General features: G+C 28.6%; 1 protein-coding gene across 9 annotated transcripts; it reads left to right on the plus strand.

Moving 5' to 3' along the window:
- The first annotated feature begins 51 nt into the window (after positions 1–51).
- On the plus strand, positions 52–13,987 carry Itpr (Inositol 1,4,5,-trisphosphate receptor). Of its 9 annotated transcripts, none has more exons than XM_035081262.1 (19): positions 52–377; positions 529–581; positions 656–849; positions 1,441–1,511; positions 1,618–1,820; positions 1,942–4,167; positions 4,239–4,389; positions 4,452–4,478; positions 4,581–6,106; positions 6,188–6,445; positions 7,080–7,157; positions 7,503–7,623; positions 7,706–7,848; positions 7,940–8,127; positions 8,234–8,345; positions 8,731–8,844; positions 9,509–12,376; positions 13,174–13,335; positions 13,456–13,987. In XM_035081262.1, the coding sequence occupies exons 3-19, from the start codon at positions 746–748 to the stop codon at positions 13,534–13,536; spliced, it is 8,433 nt and encodes a 2,810-aa protein (XP_034937153.1). In that variant the 5' UTR covers positions 52–377; positions 529–581; positions 656–745; the 3' UTR covers positions 13,537–13,987. The 9 variants fall into 9 exon arrangements, with proteins under 9 accessions (XP_034937153.1, XP_034937152.1, XP_034937157.1 ...); XM_035081261.1 differs by having other exon boundaries at positions 671–849; positions 13,456–13,986; XM_035081266.1 differs by lacking the exon at positions 8,731–8,844 and having other exon boundaries at positions 671–849; positions 13,456–13,986.
- Positions 13,988–14,594: the final 607 nt, after the last annotated feature.

Below are 14,594 nucleotides of genomic sequence, written 5' to 3' on the forward strand. Positions count from 1 at the left end.
AGTGGTCATTCGTTTAATTACTTATTGAAATATTTCCGATCCCCATGTATACATATATGTGTCGAGCTAAAAGTGTGTGTGTTATTATCAGAAGAGAGAGAAGAAGTCTTCTCGCTAGTGTTACGTCAATTAAAAGCAGAACACTAACTATATATACATTTCACCACATACTATCGACCGTTGTATCTATGTAACCTCATCATGCTCAGTAATTCGCAGTCATTCACTGGTATTCGCGGAATAAAGTATCAATGTGATTCTTAATTTCGTATATTTTACATTTTTTCACTGCAAGTACTACATTTTGACGTCATTTATCTTTTTTTTCTAAGTTTTTAAGTGTAACAGTAGCATTTGTTAAATTTATTTAGTCAAAAGTACGTATTTATGTCAAGTTTACGAAATTAATAAGTAAATATCTTATAAATTTGTATAAATTTTTTTCATGTGATTAGATAGATATATTGAGTAGTTTTTCATCTACAATGATCATGGTCATCGATATAACGATTTTTTAATATTTTTTAGAATTATTAGTGAGCAAATTATTAGAACAGAAAAAGTGTATGAATATTGTATGAGTAAGTTATCAATTAGATACGTATTAATGACGTTAAATTATCATCAGTAATGGTAATATAATTATTAATTATAGATATTTTACTTACAGTTTTGGTATTAACAATGATTAGATAAAAAAAAATCAAGTATTTCATGAATCTTTACATCAGAATATAACATACTAATGACGATGGGAGAGATAGTTGGATCGGCAAGTTTTTTGCATCTTGGAGATATTGTCAGCCTTTATGCAGAAGGCGCAGTTTCTGGTTTTTTATCCACACTTGGGTAATTATATATACAAATACCAATTTATTTTATTATATGATTATTTAGGACAATCTTAATCTAAATTAAAATAATCTATGTTAAATTTTCAAGCATGTATTTATATATCATAGGTGTCAGCTTCATATTAATACATCGTTCACATGAATAGAAATTATAGAAAATCAATTAATGAAAACTAGGGTGTTATTATTTATTTTTAAACGCTGTCGTTTATGGAATAAAAATTAAGTAGCTCGTAGGGCATGTACGTTTCAATGAACATTGAATTAATCAAGTGATGCAATACACGTATGTGCATGGTTAGGTACATAGTTAAAGTTAATAAGAAGCTAGAGTGAGTTAAACGATTGAAAAAAAGGATAACTCACAGTGAACATCTTTTTATAGAATATTTACTACAATTTACGTTCAATTAGTGTACTAAACTGATTATTTAAAACAAAGTTATTCTTTACGTTGTCAGTATGTGTTTTTTCCATACTCTATTATTGTTGTTTAACCTTGGAAGGATATTTTTAAAAATCGAATTATGATATTGAATAATAATGATATTCAAAAAAATTGATATTTATTATATTCTTATTCTAGGTTGGTTGACGATCGATGTGTTGTTTGTCCGGAGGCAGGCGATTTAATAAATCCTCCAAAAAAGTTTCGAGGTAATTATTTCTTACGTTATCAGTATTAATAAACTTCTAGAATAAAAAAAATCTAGCATTTGAATCTTGTTACAAATATTAATAAAACATTTACTTTGGTTATTAGATTGCCTGTTCAAAATATGTCCTATGAACCGATATTCTGCTCAAAAGCAGTTTTGGAAAGCAGCCAAACAAAGTGGCAGCTCTACTACGGATGCTGTTTTAATAAAAAGACTTCATCATGCAGCTGAGATTGAAAAGAAACAAAATGATACTGAGAATAAAAAATTATTAGGTTCAGTGGTATCCTACGGAAATGTCGTGCAAGTAAATATATTTATTATATTTTTAATTAAAACTTTGATAGTCTTTGAACTTAAACACAGAATTTAAAATTTACTTTGCTTAAAAGCTTTAGTATTAATTAAAATATTGAATAAATTTACAGTTACTTCATCTTAAATCAAACAAATATTTGACAGTAAATAAAAGGTTACCAGCTTTATTAGAAAAAAATGCAATGCGAGTATATTTAGATGCAAATGGTAATGAAGGATCATGGTTTTATATAATGCCATTTTACAAATTAAGAAGTGATGGAGATAGTGTTGTAGTCGGTGATAAGGTCATTTTGGAGCCAGTAAATTCAGGGAGGCAAGGACTACATGTTGCTGCAAATTATGAATTGAATGATAATCCTGGATGTAAAGAAGTTAATGTTGTCAATGCATCAACATCATGGAAAGTAACGTTATTTATGGAGCACAGAGAAAATCAAGAAGAAATTTTAAAAGGTGGAGATGTTGTAAGACTTTTTCATGCTGAACAAGAAAAGTTTTTAACAATGGATGAATATAAAAAAAAACAACATGTTTTTCTAAGAACAACTGGAAGAACTAGTGCAACAGCTGCAACTAGCAGTAAAGCTCTTTGGGAAGTTGAAGTTGTCCAGCATGATCCTTGTCGAGGTGGAGCAGGTCATTGGAATTCTCTGTTTCGATTCAAACATCTTGCCACGGGCCAATATTTAGCTGCAGAGATTGATGTTGATGAACCACATGAAGTAAACAAATCTAAACGTGATACTGCTGGAGCAGTCTATCGGCTTGTATCAGTGCCACACAGTAATGAAATAAGTTCTCTGTTTGAATTAGATCCGACTACTTTAACGAGAGCTGATAGTTTAGTTCCTCAATCTTCATTTGTAAGACTACACCATATTTGTACAAATACATGGGTTCATTCAACAAGTGTTCCTATTGATAAAGATGATGAAAAACCAGTAATGTCAAAAGTTGGATGTGCCATTAATAAAGAAGATAAAGAAGCATTTGCTTTAAGATCTGTTTCACCAGTGGAAGTTCGTGATCTTGATTTTGCTAATGATGCGTGCAAAGTTTTAGCAGTAATAAGTGTTAAATTAGAAAAGGGTACAATTTCACACAATGAAAGAAGAGCTGTCACCAGTTTACTTCAAGATATTGTTTATTTTATTGCGGGAATGGAAAATGAACAGAATAAGTCAGAAGCACTTGATTTGATAGTTACTAATGCTGTTAGAGATCGGCAAAAATTATTGAGGGAACAATACATTCTTGGGCAATTATTTAAAATACTTCAAGCTCCATTTTTAGAGTCTAATGAGGGTGAAGGGCCTTTCTTGAGAATAGAAGAATTAAATGATCCAAGACATGCACCATATAAATACATTTTTCGATTATGTTATAGAATCTTAAGATTATCACAACAAGATTATCGAAAGAATCAAGAGTATATTGCTAAATATTTTGCTTTTATGCAAAAACAAATTGGATATGATATTTTAGCTGAAGATACAATTACTGCACTTCTTCACAATAATCGAAAACTTTTAGAGAAACACATAACTGCTGCAGAAATAGAAACATTCGTGGGACTCGTTAGAAAAAATATGAAAAATTGGGAGTCACGATTTTTGGATTATTTATCAGATTTATGTATATCAAATAAAAAAGCTATTGCAGTAACACAGGAATTGATTTGTAAAAGTGTTCTCAGCGAAAAGAATAAAGATATTTTAATAGATACGAAAATGATTAAAACACACGTGGAAGTTGAAGAAAATATTGTTGAAAGACAAGATGATAGTGAAATGACAGAAATAACAATTTTAGAAGATCATGAAATAGTTTTGTCATGGAATAATGGAAAACGAACAATGTCATTAAGTGAATTATCAAGAGAAGCTAAAATGGGCAATATTGAAAATATTGCCATTTTAGATTATTACCGGCATCAACTTAATTTATTTAGTAACATGTGTTTAAATCGACAATATTTGGCTTTAAATAATTTATCACCACACTTAGATATTGATTTAATTTTAAAATGTATGGAAGATGAAACAGTACCTAACGAATTACGAGCTTCTTTTTGTCGGCTTATGTTACATCTTCACGTTGATCGTGATCCTCAAGAACCCGTTACACCTGTCAAATATGCTCGTCTTTGGTCTGAAATCTCTTCAAAAATAAGTATAAATGATTATGATACTAATAGAATGCCTGATGAAAATAAAGAAGCTGTTCGAGCACGATTTAGTTCTACAATTCTATTTGTTGAAGATTATCTGTGTAATGTCGTTTCAAATGTATGGTCTTTTGCTGACCATGAACAGAATAAACTTACATTTGAAGTAAGCTTCTTTTTTCTATTTATTTGCTGCATTTTTTTCAATCATTGATATCATTTTTTTCTATTGTTTAGGTTGTTAAATTAGCACGTGATCTTATTTATTTCGGATTCTACAGTTTTAGTGATTTATTAAGATTAACAAAGACATTGCTCGGTATACTTGATTGCGTATCTGATAAAGATTTCATCGATGGAAAAATATCATCTACATCTGAAATCGATTGTAAGTTAACATTCTATTATAATCACTATTCGTTAATTTTCATGTTAATTTATTAAATTTAGCTGACATAAGGGAAACTGAAAATGAAGGTGGGCTATTATAATAGAAGTTATGAATGAGAATAATTTATTTATAAACAATTATGAAACAAATTCGTAAAATCTAATTGATTATGATTTTAATTTAAACAGCCGAGGGTGGAGTTTTAAGATGTATTGGAGATATGGGAGCAGTCATGACAAGTTTAACACTTGGTCCGGCTGGACAAGTGATATCCGGAACATCTTCTCCACGACCTAATCCAGGAACAAAAAAAGAATATCCATTAGTTATGGATACTAAATTAAAAATAATAGAAATTTTGCAATTTATCTTGGATGTAAGACTTGACTATAGAATCTCATGTCTTTTGAGTATTTTCAAAAAAGAATTTGATGAAAACGAAAAATCCTCTGGAGATATGAATCTCGAACAGAAAGGAATTGATTTAGAGGCAATAGGTCAACAAGCAGAAGGAATATTTGGAAGTAGTGATGAGTGTTTAGCTTTAGATTTGGATGGCCAAGGCGGTCGAACATTCCTAAGAGTTTTACTTCATTTAGCTATGCACGATTATCCTCCATTAGTATCTGGATCACTTCATTTATTATTTAGACACTTTAGTCAACGCCAAGAAGTTTTACAAGCATTTAAACAAGTTCAACTTTTAGTTTCTGATAGTGATGTAGAATCTTATAAACAAATTAAAGCAGATTTAGATGTTCTTCGACAATCAGTTGAAAAATCAGAATTATGGGTTTACAAATCAAAGTCTATTGAAGATCATGGAACTACTAAGAAGAAAAAGAGTAATAAAGAAGATGAAGAAGAGGGTACAACATCGAGGAAAATGCCTCCAAAACTTGCTGAAATAGATAAAAGAGGATCAGCTATTGATTTAGATGTTGGTCCTCCACTTCATGCTGATCAAGCTGAAGAATATAGAAAAATTCAGCAAATTTTGATAAGAATGAACAAACTTTGTATTCAAACCTTTCCTGGTGGTGTCGTTAAACCACGCAAACATGAGCAAAGACTTTTGAGAAATGTCGGAGTACATACCATTGTTTTAGATCTTCTTCAAGTTCCATTTGATTGTAAAGAAGACACAAGAATGAATGAATTGATGCGGTTGGCTCATGAATTTCTTCAAAACTTTTGTCTGGGTAATCAACAAAACCAAGTACTTCTTCACAAACATCTTGATTTATTTTTAAATCCAGGAATACGAGAAGCCCAAACAGTTTGCAGCATTTTTCAAGATAATTCCACACTGTGTAATGAAGTCAATCCAAAAGTTATACAACATTTTGTTCACTGCATTGAAACTCATGGTCGTCATGTGCAATATTTGAAATTCCTTCAAACTATTGTAAAAGCTGAAAATCAATTCATTAGAAAATGTCAAGAAATGGTAATGCAGGAACTTGTTCAAGCTGGAGAAGATGTATTGATATTTTACAACGATAGATCATCGTTCAATTATTTTATTGAAATGATGAAATCTGAGAGATACCGAATAGATGAGAGCAGTCCTCTTAAATATCATGTAGAATTAGTAAAACTTTTAGCTTGCTGTACGATGGGAAAGAATGTCAATACTGAAATTAAATGTCACAGTCTTCTACCACTAGACGATATAGTTGCTATGGTTTCGCATCCTGATTGTCTTCCAGAAGTAAATAATAATACATCTTTGAAAAAGTATATTTTTTGTATTATTATCAATTATTGAAAGAAAAATTTGTTTTTTGTTTAGGTAAAAGAGGCATATATTAATTTTCTCAATCATTGTTATATAGACACAGAAGTAGAAATGAAAGAAATTTATACATCAAATCATATGTGGTCTTTATTCGAAAAATCTTTTATCGTTGATATGGGACTTATTGGAACTTCAACACATGATAGATATCATGCAGATACTGCATTCGAAAATTACGTGACCAATTGTCTGATGAACATTATTACGACATTTTTTAGTAGTCCTTTTTCAGATCAAAGCACTACTGTACAGGTACTATAACTAATTTCACATACTTGTATTATTATATTTACATTAATTTACGCATTTTTTTCTACTCAATTTATTTCGATAATTTGTGATTAATTATTATTTTCATGATAAAATTTAACTAAGTTTTTAATTTGCATTCATCAAAATATGATATTATTAATGATTGATTGTTCCTTTTCTTTTAAATTATATTAAAAATTCTTTTTTCACTTTTCATACACTCACACAAAATTCATATTTTTTGTTTATTATTCACATTGTTGTTTTTGCTTTGCATGTCAAATAATAATAATAATAATAATAATCACCTGAAATTGAAACGAAATTTTCACTTATTAAAAATAATAAATAAAATAAATATATTCTTTTCATTGATAAATATTAAATAATTTAACAATTTGTTAAATTACTAACAAGGCACATATCAATGGGAAAAACTATATTAATATGTGTTATAAACAAGTGTAGGATAATGAAAAATAATTTGATATGTGCTTAATAATAGTGAAGATTGCAGCATGTTTTTATGTGTTTTGGCATGTGTCAATTGGGTATTTTCAAATCTGTTCAACACTGATGACTGGTCGGGTTTAATTCGTGGGGTCTGTATGGTGTTGGGTTGATTTACTAATAGAAACATCTGCACGAGGCAAGACTCTTTTGGAATCTGAAGGAAAATGATCAGAATAACGACATTAATACATCGGACTCTGTAAGTAAATAAAGAGTCCAATTTTCTATAACAGCATGCTTTTTTTATTCAATAAAGTATTTTATTTTTTACACCAACACTTTTTTTGTATTAATTAGAGCATACCTTTTTTCATTTTTTTTTTTTATTACATTGATGTTTCTAAGATATATTACTTTAAACACATTACTATACCTCTAAATTTTAACTATTATTTCCTTTATTATAATCGTATTATTTAAAAGTATACTATAAATTATATACATATTAAACATAATAATTATAACAAGTTAAAATTATTTATACAATTTATAGTATATGTATTCATAAAAATATATTTAAATGATAATTTTTATTTAATAACAGACTAGACAGCCCATATTTGTTCAATTATTACACGCAGCATTCAAAGTTTCTCAATGTACATGGTTAAATGCTGGGCAAAGGTTTAATGTAGAAAATTGTATCAGAACATTATCAGAAGTTGGTACGTATATAATAGTTTAATAATATTAAATTTTACTAATAATATAAAAATATATATTAATCATTACTAATATCATTTTTAGCGAAAGGTCGTGGAATTGCAATTCCCACTGATTTAGAAAGCCAAGTAGCAAATATGTTCAATAAAGCTGCTATGCTAAGCAGGCAAACAACTAAGTGGTTGCAAGCTGTAAAGCAACCAAAAGTAGAACGTAGTCAGAGTCAGGTAAAATAATTCATCAATTATATTGTTGTAAAAATGAAATAACCCAATTCTATTGATATAGTGAATTAATAAATGATAATATTTTTTAAAGTTGATGCGACTGGATCGCAGTATCATCGAAGGTCTTCAAGATATCGTGTTATTATTGGAAGAGCAATTGAAACCTTTAGTTCAATCTGAATTATCGTTATTGGTTGATATACTTTATCGACCAGAATTACTTTTCCCCATGGGTACAGAGGCACGGAAAAGATGTGAAAGTGGTGGATTTATAAGAAGGTATTTTTTTTATTTATTTATGAACATTGACTTTTTCATTTATTTTAAATTATGTATTCGAAAAATGGTAATACTATAAAACTATTTCTACCTGTTTTACATTTAGATTAATAAAACATACTGAAAAATTATTAGAAGAGAAAGAAGAAAAATTGTGTGTAAAAGTTTTACGAACTCTTAGAGAAATGATGGCAATGGATCCTGAATATGGAGAAAAGGTACGGAATTTTATTATATTTTATAAATGTTTATTTTGCACGGTTTGCCGCTTAGGCTTGATAAATATAATTGATGCTATAGAAAGCCGTTTAGATAAATAATATTTTCAAAATGAATTATTAAATACTGAAACATTTAAAATAACACTAAATTTATTCAATACTTTATTTAACTTGCTATTTTCATGAGCAACAGTCATAACTGTATATTAGTTTAACGTTAAGAGTTTTTAATTTTATGGTAATTAAAAAAATATGAATAGAAAAAAAAATCACGATATACAAAAATGAATTTATGAAAATATGAGAAAAAAAGGAAAATTAATACGACCAAGTAAGTACGATAGAATAGAATTGTAGGTAAAAGTGTTTTCATGCTGCAAAGGAATTAGAAGATGAGCCTGAACAAATGCCCGATGTCAAGCAGGGTAACGAGTTGCCAATAGAAACTGATTCAAATCAACAATTACATTCACAACAAATGACGCAACAGCAACGGGTAAAAAAATGCTTAGATAAATATTCCAAATAAATTTTAAACCAAATATGTCGAGTAAATTTACCTACTATATTACTATTACGTCAATTGTTTAAGACGTTCGATTTTTATAATGAATAATTATGCATGATTATATGTATATCTCATGCTTTCTCATCCGCACTAGTTGATGATACATTTTTATTTACCTTAAAGGCATTGGACAACTAAATAATAACAAGTGTGTATGATTATTTACTCATCATTGAATAATTTATTATCTTATTATCCATTTTGATTTATTTATAATTTTTTACAATAGTTGTCCAATGTATTTTAAGCTTAGCATCAAATTTAATTATAAAATTACTGCACAACATTTGGTTGATTATTTTAATAGAAAAATGGTATGAATTTTCCTATGAAAGTTTTATGATACCTGCTAAAAGTAATAGTAATTTAATCAACCTATCATTATGTTTATTTTTTTGTCCAAACAGAAGATAAAACCAAAAAAAAACAAATAAGCATTTTTTTATTATATCTAATAAGAATGAATATTAAAATTTTTATTATAACTCTTATAATCAAATTTAATAATTATTAATTTTTATTAGAAATAATATCTTATTTAATATTCATATTATCACATACAAATATAGAATATTTTATTATTTATTCACAGGGCGATGCATTGAGAAACAATTTACTGATTCGATACTTTGGCAAGACATTTTTACAAAAGATGGACAACGTAGAATCAAATTCACCAGGCTCAGCGTCAGTAACTCATGGACCAGGAGCAAAAATTTTAAGTCGCGCTGGTCGTACTTTACATGAAGTTCAAAGTCATTTAGATCGTGAAGGGGCTTCAGATCTTGTTGTTGAGTTAGTTATAAAAAGTGTTCATTCACCAAGTATTTTTGTTGAAGCTGTAGAATTAGGAATAGCTCTTTTAGAGGGAGGAAATCCTATTATTCAAAAAAGTGTATTTAATAAACTAATGGGAGGAGATTTAAGTCAATCATTTTTCAAAGTTTTCCATGATAAAATGAAAGATTCTCAACAAGAAATAAAATCGACTGTAACTGTTAATACATCTGACATTGTCGTAAAAGCTCATGAAGATAAAGAGCAGAATAGAGACTTGGAGAAAATATCGAAGAAGAGAATGTCTAGTAAATCAAATGGAATTGTTATTACGGATGAATTACGAGAGGAATTAAATAATGCAGCTGTAAGTACAGCTCAAGCTTATGCAAATGTACGTACTTTAGCTTCTGGAGAAGATGTATCTAATACGGTAGCTCTTGGATATGCGCTGGAAGATATGTTAGCTGAAAAATTAGAGAGACACAGAACTGGAATAAATGTCAATAATGAACGAGATGAAGGTATTCTCAGTGCCAAAGTTTTAGTAATGCAACCAATTTTACGATTTCTGCAATTGCTTTGTGAAAACCACAACCGAGATTTACAAAACTTTTTACGCAATCAAAATAATAAAACAAATTATAATCTTGTATCAGAAACTTTAATGTTTTTGGATTGTATTTGTGGCTCTACAACTGGTGGACTTGGATTACTTGGACTTTATATTAACGAGCATAACGTTGCACTTATTAATCAAACACTCGAAACTTTAACTGAATATTGCCAAGGTCCTTGTCATGATAATCAAAATTGTATAGCAACTCATGAATCTAATGGACTTGATATAATAACAGCATTGATTCTTAATGACATTAATCCATTAGGAAAAACACGCATGGATTTAATTTTAGAACTAAAAAATAATGCAAGCAAATTATTACTTGCTATAATGGAAAGTCGAGGAGATAGTGAAAATGCAGAGAGAATTTTATATAACATGAATCCTAGACAATTGGTTGATGTTGCATGCAGAGCATTCCATCAAGATTCTTTAGACGATGACAACGATAATGATGACACTTCTAACAATGGTGATGATGGAGTATCGCCAAAAGAAGTAGGTCATAATATTTATATTTTATGTCATCAACTGGCTCAACACAATAAAGAATTATCTGCAATGCTTAAGCCATCAGAATCTAATAATACTGATGAGAAAATTAATAAAGCTCTTCAGTATTACGCAACTCACACCGCACAAATTGAAATTGTAAGGCATGATCGAACTTTGGAACAAATAGTCTTCCCTATTCCTGAAATTTGTGAGTTAATTACCATGGATACGAAAATTAAAGTTCTTCATACTGCCGAGCGAGATGATCAAGGCTCCAAAGTATCAGATTTCTTTGAAAGAACTGAAGATATGTTTAATGAAATGAAGTGGCAAAAGAAACTTCGTGGTCAGCCAATGCTTTTCTGGATGAGTAGTTATATGTCATTATGGAGTAATATTCTTTTCAACTGTGCCGTACTTATTAATCTTATTGTGGCATTTTTTTATCCATTTGTCGATGCTGTGCCTAAGTTAATTATTCCACATTTATCTAGTTTAATATGGGCAGTAATGTTGATATCTGGAACAATTGTTATTACTTTGCCACGAGAATCCGGAATAAGAACTTTAGTCGCTTCAACAATACTCAGATTAATTTTTTCAATTGGCCCAGAACCTACTTTATGGTTACTCGGAATATCAACTCTTATATTAAAAATAATTCACATGATAAGTATCATTGGTAATCAAGGAACATTAACTAAAACTCCTGACCAAATAATCACTGATGCTGAACTTTGGTATCATGCTTTTTATCTTATTTTCTGTATACTTGGAATTTGTATGCACCCATTTTTCTATTCTGTTTTACTTTTTGATGTAGTTTATCGTGAAGAAACACTACTAAACGTTATAAGATCTGTAACACGAAATGGAAGATCTATCATCTTAACTGCAGTACTCGCTTTGATTCTCGTCTACATGTTTTCTATTATTGGTTATATGTTTTTCAAAGATGACTTTCTTGTTACTGTTGATGATGATGTTTATTCAATAGCTGATACAAAAGCCCCAGAAACTTGTGAATCTAAAGAATTTGAAGAATGTCAAAAAACTGAAACATTATCAGAGTACGCTAAAACAATGAATGATAAAAATACTGCAGAAATAATAAATTCAGGTGGTGAAATGAAGGAACGAGCTTGTGATTCGTTAGTAATGTGTATTGTTACAACAATGAATCAAGGACTAAGAAATGGAGGTGGAATTGGGGATGTATTACGAGCTCCATCAAGTACAGAACCATTATTTGTTGCTAGAGTAGTGTATGATCTTCTATTCTTCTTCATTGTTATTATTATTGTACTTAATCTCATTTTTGGTGTTATTATTGATACATTTGCGGATTTGCGATCGGAGAAACAACAAAAGGAATTAATATTGAAGAATACATGTTTTATATGCGGATTAAATCGATCTGCTTTTGATAATAAAACAGTTTCATTCGAAGAACATATTAAACATGAACATAATATGTGGCATTATCTATACTTTATTGTTCTTGTTAAGGTCAAAGATCCTACTGAATTCACTGGACCAGAATCTTATGTATATGCTATGGTTAAGGTATGTATTTAATGTTAATTTTCACATTTCCATATAAGTAATTTTTCCTTAAATTCAATTGCTTACATGTAAAATAATTCATAATCCTTCGGTTATGTCTGATCGTAAAATATTAAATAATACCTTGCTTTAGAAGACATAATTACAAGTTGAATATTCATTAACAGCAACGAATTCAAAAGATCAGGCATTCCAAAAATTAGGCACTTAACTCGCGATCACAAGATTGGAATAGTATTTCTTAATTAAACTTTACAATTAATTTTATAAAAAAAAGGTCCTATGGCTCATCATTAATTGTACTGATTTGACCAATACTTTTGGGCCATACTATTTGTTCCATAATAGTTTGATGACACATAAGTTCGTAATTACCTTACGCACTAAGGTTTATCAATATTCTCCGACGTCACCAGCGCTTAATTACATTCTTAATCGCTTCTACTAAAATATTTAGAAACTCTAAATTTCCTAATTGTAATTTAAATGCATTGCGATATTTATTTACTATTTATTTTAATTTTCTACGTGGTTCATTATTTTAAATAGAGCAAAGTGTTAAATTAAAATTAACGTAGCTATGAAGCTATTAAGGACATTACAAGTATTAAAATAAAGGAATAATTATTTTGAGAGAGTTTTTTTTTTTATTAAGAAATAATCCATGATGATTTTTTTGAAATTAATAAAACTAGACAGACGTCATACTACACTTGCAACAATATTTACTTGACATCCACTTTATATGTCATGATTTATTTAGAGAATATATTCTAGAAAAATTTTGTGTTTTATAGGATCGTAATCTTGACTGGTTTCCAAGATTAAGAGCGAAGTCTCTAGCAGCAGATGAAGGTGAAGGTGAGCAGGTGGAACTTCGTAGCTTGCAATCGCAACTGGAATCTACTCAGCAATTGGTCAAATGTTTGTCTCAACAACTTACTGAATTACGTGACCAGGTAAAGTATCTATTAAAAATTTATTAGGTCATGATTGTAAATTAGTTATTTATTATATCCAACTGCAGTGGTTGAAAAAAATATATATCTTTATTTATTTATAAAACTTTTTCATATTAGATGACTGAGCAACGCAAGCAAAAGCAGCGGTTAGGTCTCTTAAATTCTGCATCAGCTTATATCCATAATGCTCCATCATAAACTTCTCGTCGTCAAGTTTTACTTCGTTCAAGTATCATGTTATTAGTCTTACGTGTATAAATATTATCAATGTTAAAATGTGTCATGAAGATATTTTTTATAAAAACCGGTAATGTATTTCGATATATTTTTTTTTAATAATAGAATTTATTATTTTGTTCATTAATGATACCGCCGGTATATCATTAAGAAATAATAGATGTCTTTCAATTTTACAATATTTATACCATAGAATTGTTGAAATAATACTATCTTGTATGTACATTTATATTCACGTTTATGATATAAAAAGACTATAAATATTGATTACTTATAACTTGAAATATTTTTATGGCAAATGAGTTTTTGAACTTATACTTATGTGAATATTTTTGAAATTTATTTCAACTAAAGTGAATATTGCATTTCTTTAAAATTTCGTTATCCTTTCAACAATTCATTACGTAATAATACTTTTAAAAAATTTATTGATCTGAAGAGTATTTATTTACATTGTTATTTTCTTTATTAATAACAAAAATATTTTAGATATTATTTTTATAATATATAATTTTTTAAAGATTATAGATAACTCAATTATACAAAAATTTTTGAAAGTTAGATAATAATACTTATTTGCCAATCAAAATAATATATGCACTTTGTTTATACAGAATAGTTATTAAAAGAAAAAAAAAAGATCATAAAATAGTTATGCCAATTTAATTGGATTTTTTTTAGAAAAGTTTAATAAAATATTGTTTTGTTTTATAAATTATATAAAAAAAAATCAAAATTTATTATATTTGATCGTTTATATAAATATAAATGTATCACACATAAATGTATTTTAAAATGTAGTAGTGCACAATAACGAAACTGTAGTGTTAAAAACATCACTAGCGTGGAGTGAAAAATGCAATTATTCAGAATACGTGTGTCGTAAGTAAGGCTGTGAGAATCTATTCCATCTTGTTATATAAAAGTGTCATGGTTGTAGTCATAAAAAATATTTTTTTTGTTCAATTTATGTTGATTCAACTGTAATAAGTGCGATTATTAACAATGATTTTTATTTT

The sequence above is a fragment of the Chelonus insularis genome, unplaced genomic scaffold (assembly GCF_013357705.1).
Source record: "Chelonus insularis isolate UGA/USDA-ARS -01 unplaced genomic scaffold, ASM1335770v1 contig_323_pilon, whole genome shotgun sequence".
NCBI classification, from domain to species: Eukaryota; Metazoa; Arthropoda; class Insecta; order Hymenoptera; family Braconidae; genus Chelonus; species Chelonus insularis.

Coding starts and splice junctions, on each gene's coding strand:
- Itpr (XM_035081262.1), top strand. CDS start 746: ATGACGATGGGAGAGATAGTTGGATCGGCAAGTTTTTTGCATCTTGGA. Junction 8,128..8,233: donor AGTGGTGGATTTATAAGAAG/GTATTTTTTTTA, acceptor TTTTACATTTAG/ATTAATAAAACATACTGAAA. Junction 13,336..13,455: donor TTACTGAATTACGTGACCAG/GTAAAGTATCTA, acceptor TTTTCATATTAG/ATGACTGAGCAACGCAAGCA.